Consider the following 19,772-nt stretch of genomic DNA (forward strand, 5'->3'; position numbering starts at 1 on the left):
ATACATAGAAGCACTATATAAGTAAGTAAAACAGGCCGAATAAGAGCTCTGGTGAACTGGAGAGTGCATGAGCCATCTAAAGAGGAAGAGCTTCAACTCAGTTCCTGCTGACTACTCCCAAGAAGGAATGGAGACATGGGCCAGATAATCAGATTTTTCAGATGAAGCTCTAAATATGGATTTTTACATTAGTCTTGGCAACTAGGTCATATTTTAAAAATATACAAAAAGGGCTAAACAAAATATAACTGTGAGCCCAATGAGATCTGTGATCAACTGATCTGCAACTTTCTTTGAAACTTTTTGTTGGTTGTTCTTCTTATTCCCTGTGTGTTTCTTTTATGGCTATGGGCAGTAAAATATTAAAAAAGGGAAGGCCTGTATTCTTACTTTGTGGGGTAGCAAATAAAATACACGAGAGAAGACTATCTCAGACTCTAGCCACTCTTAGTTGGGTACACAACTGCAAGAGACAAGTAGGTGTTAGTCGTTATAAGCAGGAAGAAGTAGTTATAAGGAGTTCCTAGGGCTGGAATCAAGGAGGGAGACAGTGACCTACACATGATAAGCGGTCCTGGGACTGAACAGTTGGCATGTGGTTTCTCTTACACCACAATATTGATTTTTAAAACAAAGAAAAATAAACACTTTTTATAAATCTATCATATAATAAAAAGTATGCACAATTAACACTATGTATTTGAAGGCATGAATTGATAAATATACCTGTAGTACAGATGAATAATTTACTAAACTATTACTAGGCCTTTACAATTTATACAAGTTAACTTTGAAAGGAAAAAGAACAAATTATACAGCCAAGGGTCAACATTTACAGAATCAGCTCAGAACATAGTCTTCTGGGTTGATGTTGCTAGACCTTCATTATACCAAATATTAACAGAGAAACTATTTCTCAGAATTTATCTCTAGGAGGAAATACAGTCGGTCCACGAGATACTTAACTTTACATCAGAAAGCAGTATAAGCATACCCAGAGTAAATTATTCAGAACAGAAATATGTTCCAAATAAATACTGAATTTGGTCTGAAAGTTATGCAACTTTTTAGGTGATGCTATAATAAAAATTATCCTTTCTGTTTTTAAAAATAAGAAAAACATATGGAATATGATGAAGAGACTGAGACTGAAATTATACTTACAATCCATAGGAAGAATTAACTGCCAGGCTGGTTATTTGCTGCGGTGGTTCTCCACCTACCCATACCAACTGAATAACTAATTCTGTCTGATAACCTGGAGACTGTTTGAGAGGTGAATTTTTAACTCTGTAAGAAAAGAAAACATGCTACCTTTTAACCCATCTTTAATTATCTTATCAGCCTATGTAATTATAAAGTCATGCATAAAAAAACTATACAAAAATAACTCTGTGTATATATATATATATATATATATATATATATATATGAAACTGTATGACTTAAAAAATGTAGAAATCAGAATCCTGTCCTCTAGAATTATTTAATCTAGTTGGAGATGAAACACACACATAAATAACAAAAATGAGAAATCAAGTGTAATTTCCACATATAATTCGAGGGTGGTGGGTAGTAAGGGAAGAGGGAGAAGGGGAGAAGTGGGTAGAGAGGAATAAAAGAAGAAAAGTGAAGGATGGAGAGACAAATGAGGAGAAGCAGCAGCCCAAGAATTAAGAGGAGAAAAAAAAGTTAGAGAAAAAAAAAGGATGTTAAAAAAATACAAAAAAATTTTAAAAAGTATGTTTTAACTAAATGAAAACTGGCCAAAAACATAACAAGTTAAGGAAAGAGTTAAAAAAAAAATGTGAGTATGAGTCTTGGTTCTGCCACTTACTAGCTGTCTTTTTGTCTAAAAACTGGGACTATTACTACCTAATCACAGTATGAGAACACTATGAGTGCCTATGAGTTTTGTCAATGGACAAATTACACAAAAGTAATAATATTTTCATTATTGTATAACTAAAAACCAATGAAGATTTATAAGAAATATCCTGGGAAGGTTAACTGGTGGAGGTATGCAAGATGAAGTAGAACAAGGAGAGCCACTAGGAAGTTCCTGTGATCCTTGTGATGCGAAACAGTAAGGAAAAGGTAGATGTGAAACACAGGAAGTAAGTCTCAAAAAGCCTTGCAAATTCCATTAAGGTAGAAACCCTGCAGTTACCTTTAATATTCTAACACAGAGGCACTCAATATTTACTGAGTGAATGAATGAGCTGGAGGCTGGGGGTAGAGGAGGGGAGAAAATGAAGATAATTATTCTAAGTTCCAAAGAAGAAAAAAAGAAAGAAAAAAAGATGTTTCAGAGGAATATGTGGTAACTTTGAGGTGATGATAGGGTCTTCAACTGAACCACTCAGCAAACATTAAAAACTCACTTATATTGAGTAAGTTCATACAAATCATACTGGTTAAACTTGTTATAAACATGTTGGGGGTGGTGAAGGAGAGGTTAAAAGTGTGAGATTTTCTAAGACATAAAATAGTCACTTAGATACAACCTCTGTAAACTCCAAGTGAATTTGCAAGATAAAAAATTTTTAAAATATAGGCAATTTATTTGTGTGTGACTACTTACTTATACTATCAAAAATCTACTTTTACTTTAAGGTTAGAATATTTTTAATTGCACAGACTCTTTCTTTAGTAATTGTTCTTGTAAAACATATGCAAAGCCTGGTTATTCCAACAATTCTTGAGGCTTCTGCCTTGAAGTGAGTGTATAAAGGAAGGCCAGCAGGAATACTATTCGGTGTTGTATTTCCTGACACTAAACTCAGAGGTAAGGATCCTTGGAATCTTTTAGCTGGTTCTCCCAGTGAAGAACACCATGACACTGGACCTTTTGCTGCCATATTTGCTAGACTCTAGGTAAGAAAAGGGTCAGGATGTTGTTCAAATTTCAGTGTAAACATGAACCACCAAGGGTACCCCCAAAATGAACTGAGTTGCACACACATCTGCCTGTGCAAAGTCTGCAAGGCAATACACTCAGAGCTGTATGCTGGCTGAAGCAGAAGTTCTGATTTTCCTCAGGGAAACACTCAGGGATCAGCTACAGCATCCATCTCAGCAGACAAAAATAAAGACCGAGTAGCATTTCATCTCCACCAGAGAGAGCCTCTGTTGATATAAGCATAGCCTGCAGAGGCTGAGTATGCCTTTTCTCCCTGTATGAATTAGATAAAGTTCAAAAAAGTGTCTCCCTTCCCTCTGGCATACTTAATGTACACGTTACATCAGATTTTCAACAGTAGGAACAGGCATTCAGGGATAATTTTAGAAGTGCATATATGGGCACATTTAAGATATAAGTGGTGAAGACACACAAAAGTCTTGGAATTCTTATTTTACTTAGTATAAAGAAACAAGAACATTTTTCAGCAAAAATAAGTCAAAACTGCTGCTAAATCCCCAACTGGTAAAAAATTAGAAACCACAAGAAATGAAGAAATATATTAGATTTTTAAAATACGAAGTATTAAAAAATTACAAAAAATATAAAATGCAGTAATGTCTACAATGGCTACATGCAAGTTATCATTTTAATGTTTTAAATATATGCAAATTATTTTGTTTACTTTTTAAAGACAAAGGTTTGAACTTTTATAAAAAGCTCCACAATTTGTATAAATGTATTTCAAAAGTCAAAATAGTGTTTAGAGGCTTTGCAGTTTCAAAATAATTTGACTCTGGATAAATACCCTGCAGAAGCACAATTAAAATACTTAAATAAAAACAAAATTTTATTGGTAAAAGGAGTAAATCGAATAGTTGCTTTTAACATATTTCTTCAAAAAAAATCATGTATGAAAACATTTTGTATTAAAAAAACAAAAAAGATCTTTGTATTAGTTATTTTAACATCATATTATATTTCTGACTTCTAAAAATTGGCTTTGAGACTGGACTAAACAACGTGAAGCTGATAAATAGCTGTATTTACCTGAGGGCTATTAAAATGAGAAAAAAAAAAAAGAAATATAACTCAAATTGCCTATAATTAAAAAAAGTCACCAGTGAATATGTGGATTTTAGACAAAAATCTCAAACTTGTTATCAAAAACATGTTAACAAAATAAACCTCAAAGATAAATTGTGTTTTACATGCTTATAAAAATTAAACAAAAAGCTGGGGGAATATACATTAAAATCAGAAGAAATGGCATAATTGAAAAATTTACAAATTTAAGTTTAAAGTAGTATAGAGTAAGTAAAAAAAGGGAAGGATGTAGAATTCTGTTATTTCCAAGTCTCATTCTAGCTAAACATATGCCAGACTGCAACAAAAAGGAGGGGTGTGTGTGTATATGCACGAGAGAAAAAGAGAGAGAAGAAACTTGAGACCTTTCTGAAGAATGCAGCTGTGTAACCTCAGTGCTTACATTTTTCAGGTCAGATCAAGTCTCTCATCCTTGGCACTACTGACATTTTTAGCTGACTAATTCTTTGTTGCGAGGCACTGTCCTGCGTACTGTAGGATGTTTTGCACCATCCCTGGCCTCTACATACTGGATGCCAGTAGCACCTCCTCCCCTCGTTGTGAAAATAAGGTCTCCAGACATTGCCAAATGCATTCTGAGGAGCAAAATCATCCCCGTTAAACACTGGCAGAGAACACACAATCTCAAGTTCACATAAACATAGAAAGAAGATTAAAAAAAACCTCTATATTTTTAATAGATTGCTATCACAAGTGATTGTGATACAAAAAATCTGCCTTATCTCTAGGGTGAATGCATTTTTGATTAAGCACATATTCTCCACAGCAATTGTTGAACTATTCACCAATAAAAGAGATTCTAGCAGATCTAAAGCAAAAGCAGGAGAAAGACTGGTTCTTTTAATAAATACAAATTGTCTCTCTTACCACCTTCCCTACCTTGAATCTACTATAACCTGGCTCTTGCCCCCGACTCTTGTACTGAATCTCTTTGACATCTTCCACAATCACTTTTCAGTCATTGCCCTAACTGACACCTCTGTAAATGTAATACTTCTAATCACAGTCTTCATGAAATCCTTCAATGATTTTAACTCTCCTCTTTGTTTTATTTCTGTGCCATAGTTGAGACTCATATGCTTCTAAAAATTTAACCACTCAATAATACAAATTGGACAGAAAAAGGGAAAGAAAAAACTTTGTCCAATTTATTCCTATATAAAAGCATAAGGTATTTAAAGCTGGAATTCTATAATAAGGGTATTTAAATAACAATATGTGGTGTATGTCAGATAACGTTTTGCCTATATTTTCCTCTAGGAGGTTTATTGTATCTTGTCTTGTGTTTAAGTCTTTGATCCATTTTGAGTTAATTTTTGTGTATGGTGTAAGGGAGTGTTCTAGCTTCACTGATTTACATGCTGCTGTCCAGTTTTGTTCTCTTCGGACATTCTACCCAAACAATATAAATAAAAGCAAGAATAAACAAATGGGACCTAATTAAACTTACAAGCTTCTGCACAGCAAAGGAAACCACAAGTAAGACAAAAAGACAACCTGCAGAATGGGAGAAAATTTTTGCAAATGAAACTGACAAAGGCTTGATCTCCAGAATATATAAGCAGCTCATATGACTTAATACGAAAAAAACAAATAACCCAATCTAAAAATGGGCAAAACACCCAAACAAACAATTCTCCAAGGAAGAAATACAAATGATCAGTAGGCACATGAAAAAATGTTCAGTATCACTAATAATCAGAGAAATGCAAATCAAAACTACAATGAGGTATCACCTCACACCAGTCAGAATATCCATCATTCAAAAAACCACAAGTGACAAATGCTGGAGAGGCTGTGGAGAAAAAGGGAACCCTGCTACACTGCTGGTGGGATTGCAGTTTGGTGCAGCCACTGTGGAAAACAGTATGGAGATTCCTCAAAGACTAGGAATAGACTTACATATGACCCAGGAATCCCATTCCTGGGCATATATCCAGAAGGAACCCTACTTCAAAATGACACCTGCACCCCAATGTTCATAGCAGCACTATTTACAATAGGCAAGACATGGAAACAGCCTAAATGTCCATCAACAGATGACTGGATAAAGAAGAGGTGGCATATTTATACAATGGAATACTATTCAGCCATAAAAACGACAACAAAATGCCATTTGCAGCAACATGGATGTTCCTGGAGAATGTCATTCTAAGTGAAGTAAGCCAGAAAGAGAAAGAAAAATACCATATGAGATTGCTCATATGTGGAATCTAAAACAAACAAACAAAACATAAATACAAAACAGAAACAGACTCATAGACATAGAATACAAACATGTGGTTGCCAAGGGGGCGGGCGGTGGGGAGGGACAGACTGGGATTTCAAAATGTAGAATAGATAAACAAGATTATACTCTATAGCACAGGGAAATATATACAAGATCTTATGGTAGCTCACAGAGAAAAAAATGTGACAGTGAATATATATATGTTCATGTATAACTGAAAAATTGTGCTCTACACTGGAATTTGACGCAACATTGTAAAATGATTATAACTAAATAAAAAATGTTAAAAAATAAAAATAAAAATAAATAAATCTTTAATCCATTTTTCTTTCAAAGAAAAAAAAGAAAACAATATATGATGTTAGAGAAGATACAGAAAAAGACAAGAAAATAATTACCAAACAAATGAATCTCTAAAGACCGAATAAACAGAATTTTCAGAGTGGCAGAAAGCAGTCTAACTATACATCTGATCTACATATAAATCAAGACTAAAAAACAATGATGGATTTAGAAGATTAAACTATACATAGAGGAAAGATCCATGCTGGTCTACCAGTATGCTTAGAGATCAAATCTTAGTACTTTAAGGATAAAATCACAGAACCCAATTAGATTCCTCTTGGTGCCACAGAAAAAGGAGCTGGATTAACCACAGCAAAACACAGAAAGAGATGTGGTTAAATCATTTTACTCTATCACAGGAAAATGCTACTTAACTTTACTAATGCTTACAATTTATCTAAGAAGATAATTTCCAAAACATCTCTATTTTTATATAACTTACTTTAAACAAGGGACATTATCACGAAGCCCATCAGATGAACTGCTACTGGTAGAAGGGTGAGACTGAGGAGGGATGGGCTGAGGATTGGTACTCCCCACCGGTGTTGGCAAAGGTGGTGCCTGTTCACCCTCTGGGGATTCCACATCATTTATCTCATATAACAATCGAACTTCAAGCATCTGTCATAAAAATAAGGCAATTTAGCTATACCTAAGCATTACTGTTCATTTTATTACAGTTCATACATACACACACGTATGCTACAGTGGAATGAGAATTTTTAATGGAAACACTTAGTGAGATTTCTAAAGGTAAGGATATAGCAAAGAAAAAAATGCTTCTGACTCAGCTTTTAAAAAATGATTGTGTGTATGTGTGCAAGTACACATGCATGCATTATGATTTTAGAATTTACTGCACTCCTGTTAATACTAGAGTATGCTCATATTCATATTAGTTTTCCTCAAGTGAAACATACAATATATTTAAAGATTTAAATGTTCAGTAAGAAGATACACGTAAAATATGCCTTTTTTCACAAAAGACAGATGGCAATATAAATACTGAGGTGTTTTAAAATTGACTGTAAATAGTCTTTTAAATAATTTGAAAATTTTAAAATGTCAGGTATCTGACATTGAAAATAACTACGGGGGTATTACCGGAATGACTTCTGTAATCACTTCTTGTTTGCTGAATCTATAAATAATGACATGAGCTGAAACTCCAGCTATGCACAGCATCCTACTGTCTGGACACCAGGAGATGATCTGAATGGCATACGGATCTTCATCTACAATGTCTGTGTTTGGCTTGTCATCTTTATTTCTTGACTTTTCAAATACTTTAGACGTCTTTAGTTTATATAATACTTGTAAAGTGACTAAAAAAAAAAGAAAAAATATTTTAGGTATCTTAATACAAAAAGAACAAATATAAGGTAATATTTAATCAGTCATACCATGAAAGATAAGTAGCCTATATTTTTTGAACCATGTTTTTATTCCTAGGTCTACATTTCTCTATTATTCTTTTCTATAATGCATTCATGTACTCATTGACCAAAAAAGATGTACTCATTGTATTCATTAAAAAAAAAACCATCATGATGAATTTAGATAACCTGAAAAAAGTGGACAACAAAAAGATTTTATTAAAAATGTATAAGTATAATGAAAATAATAAAGAACATATTTTGTTTTATAAAATTATTTTCTACATATTTTCTCTCTGAAAGGTACCAATGTTATCTAACATTTCTACATGAGGAAACACAATACACCCTCAGTTAACTGGATTCTAATTGCAAACATTAGTCATTCAAAGCACTTCTTGCTTTTTTCCTGTGTAACTATCATGTATTTTTCACAAAAACATCACAAACTTTTCTGACATAAGTTTAGAATCAGGCATTAAAATTAGTCAACACATTTCTGTTGATTTTAAATATATTCCTGATTCTTCTATCTCTGAGTTGGGAAGAGAAGGTTTGAAGAAATATTAAAGAAAAGATTAGAGTATTTCTGCTGAGAATTATTCTTGATTTACTAATTAATATCCTTAAAATATCTTTAATCTATTATAAATTCTAAACTCACATACTTGATAAATCAGGTATTAAGTTTACAGCACATAAATTTCAAGTTAAATGATGGTCATGCAATTATTACAAAACAGATTATGTAAAAGCAATGATTGTACAGAATATAAGAAATAATATTCAAAATACTTACTTGCAGAAGCATCCCAGAACTTAATTGACCCATCAGCATGCCTGTGAAAAACAAATGAGTTAAGAATGTGTTGAAGAAAAAAAAATTACATTATTTCTCTGTTTGAAATGAAACACACTGTTATTTTAAGTTAGTCACCAAAATGAGGAAAAAGGCATAATTTAGGGTAAATTGGCAGGTTCTATACAATAACTTATTTCTTATATTACAGCATAAAGAAAAGCACTACCTGCCCAATTAATGTTCATGTAGTCCTAATCATATTTAGTTATTATTCATTTATTAGGTGAGAACAGATTTTTTTACTTACCCTGTAATAATTATTTCTGAGTAACTTTGAGCACCCAAGCCCCAATTACCTCCATTAATCGGCCATTCCTATAAGAAAAGATTACTGTATTAAAACAATTTCCAAGCATACCATAATCTTCATTTATCTATATATCAATGACAACAGTAAACAACATATTTTGTTTCCAAAAAGGATTTGTTATGTATTTTCTCTAGAGAAGGTATTGTCATCAAATACTCCAAGATGATAAATATAAAATACTGAAACGTAACAGTAAATACTAAAACTCATGTTCAATACCTTTTTGCTGTAACCTTGACGTTTCTGTCTAGCTCCAACAGAATAAAGTGCAGGAATAAGGTCCACAGGACAATCAGCAAAATATTCACAACACGTAACAGGGGATTCATGGATACTCAAAGGGTATGGATTTTCAAATATAGGATATCTTTAACAACAGGAAAAGAAGAAAGTTAATTTAATGAATTATTACCTATGATTAATGCAACAATGAAAAATTTTAAAAGTAAGCTTATCTAAGAATAAGCTATTCTATTTTATTCCTTATAGTTACATATATTTATATTTATATATATTATTTAGTTATAAATTATATAAATTATAAAAATATATAAATTATATATATATTTATAGTTATTCTATATTCTAGGGATGTCATTTAGAAATAATGTTTTTAAATTCCTTTGTTCCATAATGGTCCTGTTTTTTTTAAAAAGAAAAAAAACTGACTATTAGCACACACTAAGTTGATATGAATTTAGGAATGCCTTAAAGCAAGGTAAATAACACTGTTCACTTATAATTCAGGGTTTCTCAATATCAGTACCATTCACATCTTGGACCAGATAATTCTTTACTGTGGGGGACTGTCCTGTGCATTGTGGATGTTTAGCAGCGCTCCTCCCCTCAATAGAAGAAGTCTACACAGACACTCCCAACTATCATCTGGCGGGGCAAAATTGCCCCCAATCGAAAAACACTGAAATATTGAATGGGTAAACTCATTTAAAAATCACATTTAATGTTTATCTCTCAGGAAATACAAATAAGTAATACAATGTTCTTCTATTCAAAAAATACGTAAGTAAACATACTATCATCCAAGTTAGAACAAGCAGAATATGGGAAATACCACAAAAAGCTCAAAGGAGCTATAGTGAGAATTTACAGATCAGATATGATAATCTGTGGTTAAAAAAGAATAGGAAAAGCTTGAAGAAGAAAAGAAGGCTGACTTTGAAAGTTACGTGGATTTTTGATGGCAGTGAAGCAAGTGGAGTGTTTCAGTTGTTGGGGGCTACATAAGACAAGACATGGAAGTGTGATGTTTATTTAACACACACAGTTCAGTTTTTCTAGGGAACAGGCAACAGACTGGAATTGTACCCTGAATTCCTTCTTTGTAGAGCAGCGGGCTGAGAAACTGTTTTTAAATAAGAAATAAAGAACCATAATGGTTTAAAAAAGAGAGTAACAAGATTGATGCTGCTTGTAAAATTACCTGGCAGTGGTATTCATGACACACTGCAAAAGAGACTGCATATGGGTTAGGGTGGAGAGATTACAAGAGTTTTGATCTGGAAGTAAACTGCGAGGGGAGTAATTTTGGTCATGCTGATTTTGTGTGCTCCCAGGGTATCCAAGTATTAGGTTGAATCATATATGATACTTCAACAAATTCTGACTTAAAAATGGATTTTCTATATGAGCAACATAACAGAGAAATTTGGTAATGAGAAATGTGTATCTGTAGCCCTCAAAGAAGGTCAAAGTTATGGATATACATGTAGAATTATCAAAGAAGTGAAACAGTCAATTCTACACTAAAAAGAATCATTTTTCACTATATACTAAAGAAATTGCTTACCAAATTTTATTTCTTACCCATTTTGTGCAAGATCTATAAGTACTAAATCCTTTTCTAGTAGAACAACTACAGCATATGGTTCTTGAAAATCTGGAATAGGGAAAACAATGAATGAACAATATGCAAAAGGACAGCAAATTAGTTAACAAACATTTCTTGCTTGGTTTTTATTTTATTTTGTTCCATTCTCTCAAGCATTCAACATTCTGATCTTGTACTTCATATAACTTAAAGCCAGTATGTTTTAAATTAGATAAATCTATACAATAACTCATAAAAATTATTTCAGTTTTGTAAAGATGAACTAGACAAGAAGCTCACAGTAACTTCCACAGTATTGCAAATTCCAAGACAGGACGCGAATAACAAGTTCCAAATTTAAATTTAATACCCATAAAAACAAGTCTCCTTATTGGATCTCATGAGAACCCATTAGAGTACTACTATAATATCATAATCGCTTTCTTGGGTATTCTCTATGTGCATATTAGCTATAAAATGCATTACATACTTATATTTTAATTAGCTTCAAATAAAGTAAAAAAAAGATCCTGTTGAATTCCTCTTGAAATAAAATATGCCAGTTGTTATGGTTAATTTCATGTGTCAACTTGTCTTTCCGATGGTGCCCAGCGGTTTGGTTAAACACAAGTTTAGATGTTGCTGTGAAGGTATTTGTTATATATGATTAACATTTAATTCAGTAGACTCTGAGTAAAGCAGATTATTTTAGATAATATGGGTGGGTCTCATCCAATCAGCTGAAGGCCTGAAGAGCAAAGAGAGGTTTTCTGAAAAAAGTAATTTTGCCTCACAATGGCAAAGTTTGCCTGAGTTTCCAGCCTTCAGAATTCAGACTCAAGATTGCAACATCAAACTTTTTCCTGAATTTTCAGTCTATAGTAAGTTTTCACAATTCCTTAAAATAAATTCATATTCTCTCTCTCACTCTCTCTCTAAAATCTCCTACTGGTTCTGTTTCTCTGGAGAACCATAACTAATACACTAGTAGTTTAGAGGATTTTTAAATGTTTCTTAATGCGGACAGTTTTGTTTATCCTTCAAAGGCACTTACTATTTACCCATAATATTAAATAGATAAAATTTATTAAACAAAATTAACTTCCGAAATGAAATAAAATTGGCAGTTATAAAGGTAGCAGCTCTCCCCTAGAAGAATTAGCACAACAGGATAAGGAAACTACTTAGATAACATATAGGTCTTTGTTCTGAATAACAGATATTTACAGAGAATGAGTTTGAAGGACACAGAGCTTACCATTTGGGTATGGTGTTTCACAGAGTGTTAGAAAATCAACAATTGAATAGTCCATTTCTAGCACTGCAGTACTTTTCCCATGCATAACTGTTAAGCAAGGTCTTCTTCCTACAGTGTCATATGACAAACCTCCTGACAAAATAATAAAGGGTTCCCTGGAAATAAAATACATAGATAGGATTATAAGTAGCATAGTGGAGACTATTTTCTTGCTCTATCATAACTTTTTTGTTTAGTGAAATAATAAAATCTTAAATTTTCACATTTTTATGCATCATTTAATTGAATACTCACTGTGGATTTTTTAACTGCATTAGGTAAGACCCAGGTGAATTCTGGAAAATTAATCTATAGTAAGAGTTCAACACTGATCACATTTGACTTTCATACCTCCTTTTGATCCCCCTATTTTTTTCCTTTATCCTCTTCATAAAATTGTCAAAAAATTCTCTGGGTTTCTGCTGGTAAGTCTTTTAAAAGTACTGCCATTATTTCCAATCACAATAACCTGACCTTCTCAACAGAATTTGTAAGAGAGAATGATCATGCCCTAAGGCATCCATTGTATGTAATGAATTAACTTCCCATTGATGTATCAAGAGTGTACTAGCTACAAATTACCCTAGAGAAAACAAGAAAATGGTCACTTAAATCATCTTCTGTACGGGCTTAATTCTCTCCTGGAACCTTGGCTGGTATGCTCTCAAACTACACCTCCCACGCCCATCTAACCCCTTCTGATGAGTCCTATAACTCTGCCTCCCTATTAGTCATTATTAAATTTAGTGATTAATCTAGATCTACTTTTAAAAAGCTGCATATCTAAATATGCAAAAAAGAAAAACTAAATATCCTTTCATATGTTTTGGTCTGTGAACTTCTTTAACTTGCCTGTTCATTTTTTTGTCCATGGTTTTATTGGATTAGTAAAATGGCGCTCTCATGCCTAGTCTAGACAGTAAACACACCGTGATAAGTATGATGAAGAGAACAGAGTGATGTGCTGCATATGAGGGAGGGGTTACTATAAGATAGAACAGTCAGGAAAGGCCCCTTAAGTAAGGATAGATGAGCTGGCATCAGAATGAAGAGGAGCCAGCCATTCACAGATCCTGGGGTTGGAGTTGAGAAGGATATACATTCTATACTGCAGGAATAACCACTGTAAAGACCCTAAGTCAAGAATGAGCTTGGCATATCTGAGGAGCTAAAAGGCCAGTGTGGCTCCAAGACAAGTGAGTGAAGCAATACGTGTTAACAGATGACACAACCCCCAATCTTGCAAACATATCCTGTTTACACTGTTAGGAGCTCAAGAACCGGTCTCCTCCATTTCATTCTCACAATTACTTCTGTATTATTTCTGGCCCTAGTAACTTACAGCTTATATTATTACAATAGTATTAGGTTTTTCATTGCCTGAGATATATAGACTGCCCTCTCATTTTCTGTTGGACTAATTCCTATTTCTCCTTTAAAACTTAGTCTAATCATTATCTCCTCAGAAACACTTTTCCTGACCCATCTTCCCTGACTGAGTGCCCTTCCTGTGTTTCCAAGCACCCTTCGCATACCTCTTTTCAACATTTCCACATTGTATTGTCATTTTTTTATATACTTTCCATTTGTACTGTCATCTCCTTCAGGACACAGAATGGTATTTTACCTCTGTACTCTGAGGCCCTAGCTAGGTATCCAGCCCCAAAAGTGTCTGTCAATTACATTTTAAATACCACTAGACCTACTGCTTAGCTGGTCACTCGTGCTAGACTTACTGACTCAGAAATGCGGCAGGAGGGGCCCAGCATCTCAGGTGGTTTCAGCAAGTTTCTTCCAAGTTTTTTCAAATGAAGATATGCCATTCTATTTCAGAGTTAACACTTAACTATGTATTTGGTGGGCAGAACTGTACCTTAGCTCTTGAGAGCTACCAGGTAACAAGTATCTTAAATTTACCACTCGAATCCCAGTGCTTAACACAAAGTCCAAACACACACAGATTACTGAGTGAATCAATAGACAACTGTTGATTCTTAAGAGACACTATATCAAATTTCTAAGATTCTCAGTTCACATTTCAAACATAAATTGTGATTATCCAATTTAAATAGTCTAAGGGAAATCTGTGCAACTATGATCTTGTATTTGGTGTTAAGCTGTCTACTTTACAGGTAAAAGTTACAAGTTTAGTTTCTGCTGATTATATGTCAATTAGTATAATAGGTTCACCTGCATACGGTTAGAGTGAAAAATAAATTGTGACGCACACTCGAAAAGTAATAATGAATTCCTTCAACTAAGTTTTTTGAGACATCAAATCAAAATGGAACACTCAAAAACAAAAGTTTCAAAAGTGCGAATGTTTAACTTAAGGGCCAGGAAGCAAAAAAGAAAAGAAAATTGAAAATATCAGGAGATTTAAAGCACTCTTTTTATCATATAATGTCACAGTTTTGAACAATGCTTCTCAAACTATCTATAGTCAAGAACTATCTACGAAAATGTTTAATACACTGGCAATCCACATTTTTGTAAGAGAAACAAAAACTAAACGTGTATGTAGATGCTGCAGCAATGTCAAACAACATTAAAGTTTCTACACTCTCACTCTTGATTTCTGGACTTACTTTGTCTCAGACCAGTTAGCAGACTGGAACCATGCATGCATCACACTTTGAGTAGCACTAGTCTGGAACATGGAAAGTTGAGTCTCCTAGTGATGGGTACTACATGACAGCCTATCATTATCAGGCGAAAATGTAAGGATGTCATTGAGGATCTCACCCCACACCCCTCACACTCTGTGGAGTTCAATCAGAAACCACAGAACTCTTCAGCTGGGCCTGTCTGGATAGAGAGAACAACTTTTTGAGAATAAGAGAACTAATGCTTAGTTATGAGAAGTTTTCATCTGGGTACTATTTGAGTGAACAGAGAAATACCTGGGTACCACAAGAATAAATCACTATGATAATGAAATGACACAAAAACTTGCTTAAGTGCTCCTATAAACTGAAAATTTCTGAACCTTAATAACTTTAGAAGAATTACAGTACTCTCTTGTAGCCAATAAAAGCTGATAACCATAACAAAAGCTAGTATGATGAAGTTGCCAACTGCATGGCAACACAACTTTCTCAACCTGTATTTTGCAGGACAGAGCATCAGTTGCAGTGTGAAGTTAACAGAAAGCAAAACAAGCAGTGAGCATCAACATGGTAAATCCACGAGATAAAGATATAGTTTAGTAGACCTAGCCTAAACATACAAATTCCACAAAATTTATGTTTTGGGATGTCAGTCTACTACAGTTTTTACATGCAGATTGGTTAGGATGCATGAGATTTATAAGTACACAACAGCAATTCGTATTAGTCCACTACTTTGGTTCTTTCTAGTATCGATACGTATATAAGAATTTAACTATGTAACAACTAGGAGCTTTTTTTCTGAAAAAGAAATCTATACTCTTTAATGTACTCTCTGCCATATGGAATTAACTTGTGATCAAATGGACTGTATATGAGGTTCACAGTGTTACAAATATGATTTCAAAGCTTATCTATAAAATAAATTTCAAAATCACTGACTGTAGATAAGGTCTTACATGGATTTGATCCTCGTGCTCTAGAAAGATATAATCTAAATTACACAAGCTGATATCAATATATATTATAAACATCCAAGTCAAAGTACTAGCATAATCAGTGAACTACCATTAAAATATTCAGTCTATGTACAGATCACAAGTGAAAGGATTTCAGGTAAAAAATGTAGATTAGGATGCAAAATGATGGGAAATCTATCCTTAAATTAGCTTGAACAAGCCATAAAGCTTTAAGAATGCACCAGAGAACTGATTTAGAGGATGAAGGAAGCAGATACTAAAAAAAAAACAACTGTAGGAAAGCTCAGAATGAACTTTAATAGTAGGAAAAGGAGAATGAATAAACTAGAGGCAGTATAAGAAGGGGATATCTGAATAGCTTTAACAAATACATAACAATTTTGAAAATAATTAGGTATGAAATAAACCTATGTATTTTAATAAATAACACATATTCAAAACTACAAGATTTTAAATTCTATTTTAGGATTTCAGAAATGGAAAAATTGTTACCAAGTGGATATCAACCACTAACATATTAATTTTATTGAATTCATCAGATAGTTTCTAGATACAAGGGCACAGACAAGCATATGAATAATTTCTTGTTCCTGTCAAAACATAAAAGCTTAGCTGGACAATTGCTTACAAAAAATTAAATTGGAAAATTTCTAATCATTGCTGCTTTGCCTGCAGATACAAACAAATTTAACTTCAATCCCTTATGATAGCAGGCTGCCTCCATTAACAGCAGTCATTTCACACTGTGGTTAGAGAATTTCAGATCATTCTAAAGCATAAATGCTGATTTTTAAGGTAGTGAGTTAATAAAACAAAGTCATCCCACATTAATGAGACTGATGAAATTATTATATTTTATGCTCAGTTCTATAAAGTATGCTTTCAAAAAGCAATGTGGCAATTTGTCAAGATTTATAAAAATATTTTATCTTCAAAATTTTACCATGGGAAATTTGGCAAAGAAATAGTATAACAGTAAAAATCTTCTGTTGAACCCTCTATAATTTCAAGAGAGAGAATATGTTCACTACATATAGTATCTATAATATTAAAAATCTGATTATAATATCAAAGAACCTAAATGCTTGACAAGAGGGAGGTATGTCTGAGTAAACTACACAGCCCTTGAGATTAATTATTTTAAAAAACTGATAAAAACTATAATACTTTAGACTCATTAAGTAGAAAAAAATACCAAACTGAATATGCTTTAGGAATATAATTAAGTAAAAATGGATATGTATCTGAAAAAAGACTTAGGGAAAAATGAACAAATGAAAAAAATTGTTTTAGAATAGTGGAGTTACATACAGATCCTATGCTTTTCTTGTTAGGAGTTTATATAATGTTAGGCATTTTTAAAAAAACCTAGACTTTTCCAAAACCAGATCAGAGAATAAGATAATAATTGTTGTTAAAAGTGAAATATAATATTTATGACTAATTAAACTTTTTTAAAGTGCATTTTTCCTGTGAAATACCATGAAAGTATTATTTTTAATTTGCCATTTTTAATGTCATTTTTAATGTCATTTCCATATTTGTCACTACACCTTGTATTAAAGTACTGCTAAAATGTAGCTTATGCTGAAAAATTTTCTGCTTCCTAGGTCACTCAAGAATAACTATACAAATTAAGGTAAGATATTATTATGATTCATCCATCCAACAAGCATCCTACTGAGTGCTTCATATGTGCTGGTCACTGTGGTAGGGGCCAAGAATTCTCATTTTCCATCATTTAATTTCCCCACGTCACTCCCACCTTCAGCCAGCACACTCCTCTCTATCACACCTTTTACTCTTGTCATCTACTTTACCTACTTCAATGATCTATTTCAGGACCTAAAACCTATCTCAATCCTAAGATTTCTGGTGTGGCCAAAAAATTTTTCTAGAAGAATGGATCTACATGACAATGCTTTCAGTACTTAAGAAAGTTACCTTCTCTACCTGTACTTTGGCTTCACCATGAGAAACCCACTCTAAAACTTTCTTCCCAAATTCTTCATTTTCAGTGTCTCCTATTGCAAAGTCTCTTCCTTTTCTGCCATTAGTCATATGGAAGTCTTTCCTAATTCAAAGTAAAAATAAAAATCTGTCTTACTCTTCTTGATGACACATAATTGCTACATATATCTACTGCTGAATTCACTAAATACATGTTCTAAGTGAGTGTTTTCCATTTCTTTCTTTTAATGACCCTAAATCCTGGCTCATGTTTGAAATGATGCTAATAGAGTACCCTTATAAATTAATCCTTCCTACAATATATGTCTTCTAACCTTTCTTCTATTATCATTCTAATCAATCTTTCTATAGAAGCAAACAGTGCTTACTTACTCTCTTCTACAAACACTTCCAGAACTTGATACCCTGGGTTTCCTACTCTTTTCCCCCAGTTTAGAATCTACTAATTTTCCTTTCTACATCCTTATGTAGTGCCTTTCAAGATAAAATACCAGTGCTGGGAGCCTTGGTGCTAACGGGTTCTCGGCTGTCAGGGAACCATTCTCCATGTGCTCCTTTTTCTTATACTCATGCAACATCACCTCCAGCAACCACCACTGGTTAAATATACTTCAAGGGCTTAGTACACGTTTACTTTCAACAAAGTTAAAAGTAAAAGGTAAAACTTGCTAATGATATAAAAACAGATTTGTGTATCAGCAGACAATTAAATATGTGATATTGATTTTAATTTAACAGTAATGAATTAAAGCTAATATAGGAAGAAACCTAAAAGTTACAGAGATCTTAGCACTTTAAATTGATAGAAGCCATGGACAAAACCCAATCTTGAGCATACACTTAATATAGCTACTAAATGAAGTATTCTGAGATCAGAAGACAGAACTACCAATCTAGCAGTCTCAGTTTTCTAGCTATATGGGATTAAACATAATAGCACTAAGGCACTGCAAGTCAAACTTTTCTTAAAATCAAGAAAGTGAATGAAACTTATCCTAGTTAGGTATGAGGATTGAAGAATAAGGGAGAAAATATTCTAGTTTTGAGAGAATGAAAATAATACAGATAAATCTGGGGTGGGTCATAAGAATTTTTCTGAAGATGGTGATACAATGAGAATTATCCAATTTAAGATTGAAACTTGCTGTCCAATGTAGTAAAAGTAACATGAAAAGAGGGAAGGTTATCTGATGAGGCATTTGAAAATTTTAGAGTCCATCGACTCAGAGAGGTCTTTTCACATTAGATGCAATTAAATATAAATCTACTTGTGGATTTTTCCTCAACAGTGAGTGTAGGACCAAGTGCAATGACCACAAACAGATACCATAAAACCAGACTTGGACTTCATCAAATCAGAATTAAATTTGCAGCCTGGAAGCAATCCGTGAGGATCTCCAGTCCTGAGTAGCTAGGGTTACTTGCATTACGTTATCCAGTCTGTTAGAGGCACAGACAGACCTCTCAGCTCACATTAGTGTCATTACTTGTACTGAGTATGATTTAATACTACATTTAAAAAGATGATCTGATAAACTAGCAAATTTAAAAGAGAATACAGTTCCCGGTGAACTGAGTGACTTGTGAATCATTAGGATGATCTCAGGTTATCTGTGAGAATGTCAGTACCCTGAGTAAAAGCTCTAGATCTGGAGTCACCTGGGCTTAAATTCCAGCTCTGTTACTTCATGGGGCAGCTTAAGCTCTCTATGACTCATTGTATAACCCTGTACAAAGAGAATAAAAGTACCCAAATCATAGCGCTGTTACACGAAAATTATGAAAGATAATAATGCATTCAACTTGCATAGCAGAATACCTGGCATATTGCAAGTAAATAATGGATGTTCACTACTTTTGTTTCTGAATGTGAGTGTGCTCTGCAAATGAGTTTCTCTTCTTGTTGCTATGGCTTAGCAAGAACTGAGATGGAGGAGAGACAATGAATATGGAAT

At 33.4% G+C, this 19,772-nt stretch overlaps 1 protein-coding gene across 6 annotated transcripts in view; it reads right to left on the bottom strand.

Moving 5' to 3' along the window:
• STXBP5 (syntaxin binding protein 5) overlaps window positions 1-19,772 on the bottom strand; it is a 153,784-nt gene that overhangs the window by 59,181 nt on the left and 74,831 nt on the right. For all 6 annotated transcript variants that reach the window (XM_074368210.1, XM_074368208.1, XM_074368206.1 and 3 more), the window contains exons 10-17: window positions 12,219-12,373; window positions 10,957-11,029; window positions 9,352-9,499; window positions 9,070-9,137; window positions 8,760-8,800; window positions 7,689-7,909; window positions 7,027-7,205; window positions 1,165-1,290 (exon numbers count right to left, since the gene is read on the bottom strand). In XM_074368210.1, coding sequence (XP_074224311.1) covers window positions 1,165-1,290; window positions 7,027-7,205; window positions 7,689-7,909; window positions 8,760-8,800; window positions 9,070-9,137; window positions 9,352-9,499; window positions 10,957-11,029; window positions 12,219-12,373 — 1,011 coding nt within the window. The remainder of the gene's footprint in view (window positions 1-1,164; window positions 1,291-7,026; window positions 7,206-7,688; window positions 7,910-8,759; window positions 8,801-9,069; window positions 9,138-9,351; window positions 9,500-10,956; window positions 11,030-12,218; window positions 12,374-19,772) is intronic.

This window comes from Camelus bactrianus, chromosome 8 (assembly GCF_048773025.1).
Source record: "Camelus bactrianus isolate YW-2024 breed Bactrian camel chromosome 8, ASM4877302v1, whole genome shotgun sequence".
NCBI lineage: Eukaryota > Metazoa > Chordata > Mammalia > Artiodactyla > Camelidae > Camelus > Camelus bactrianus.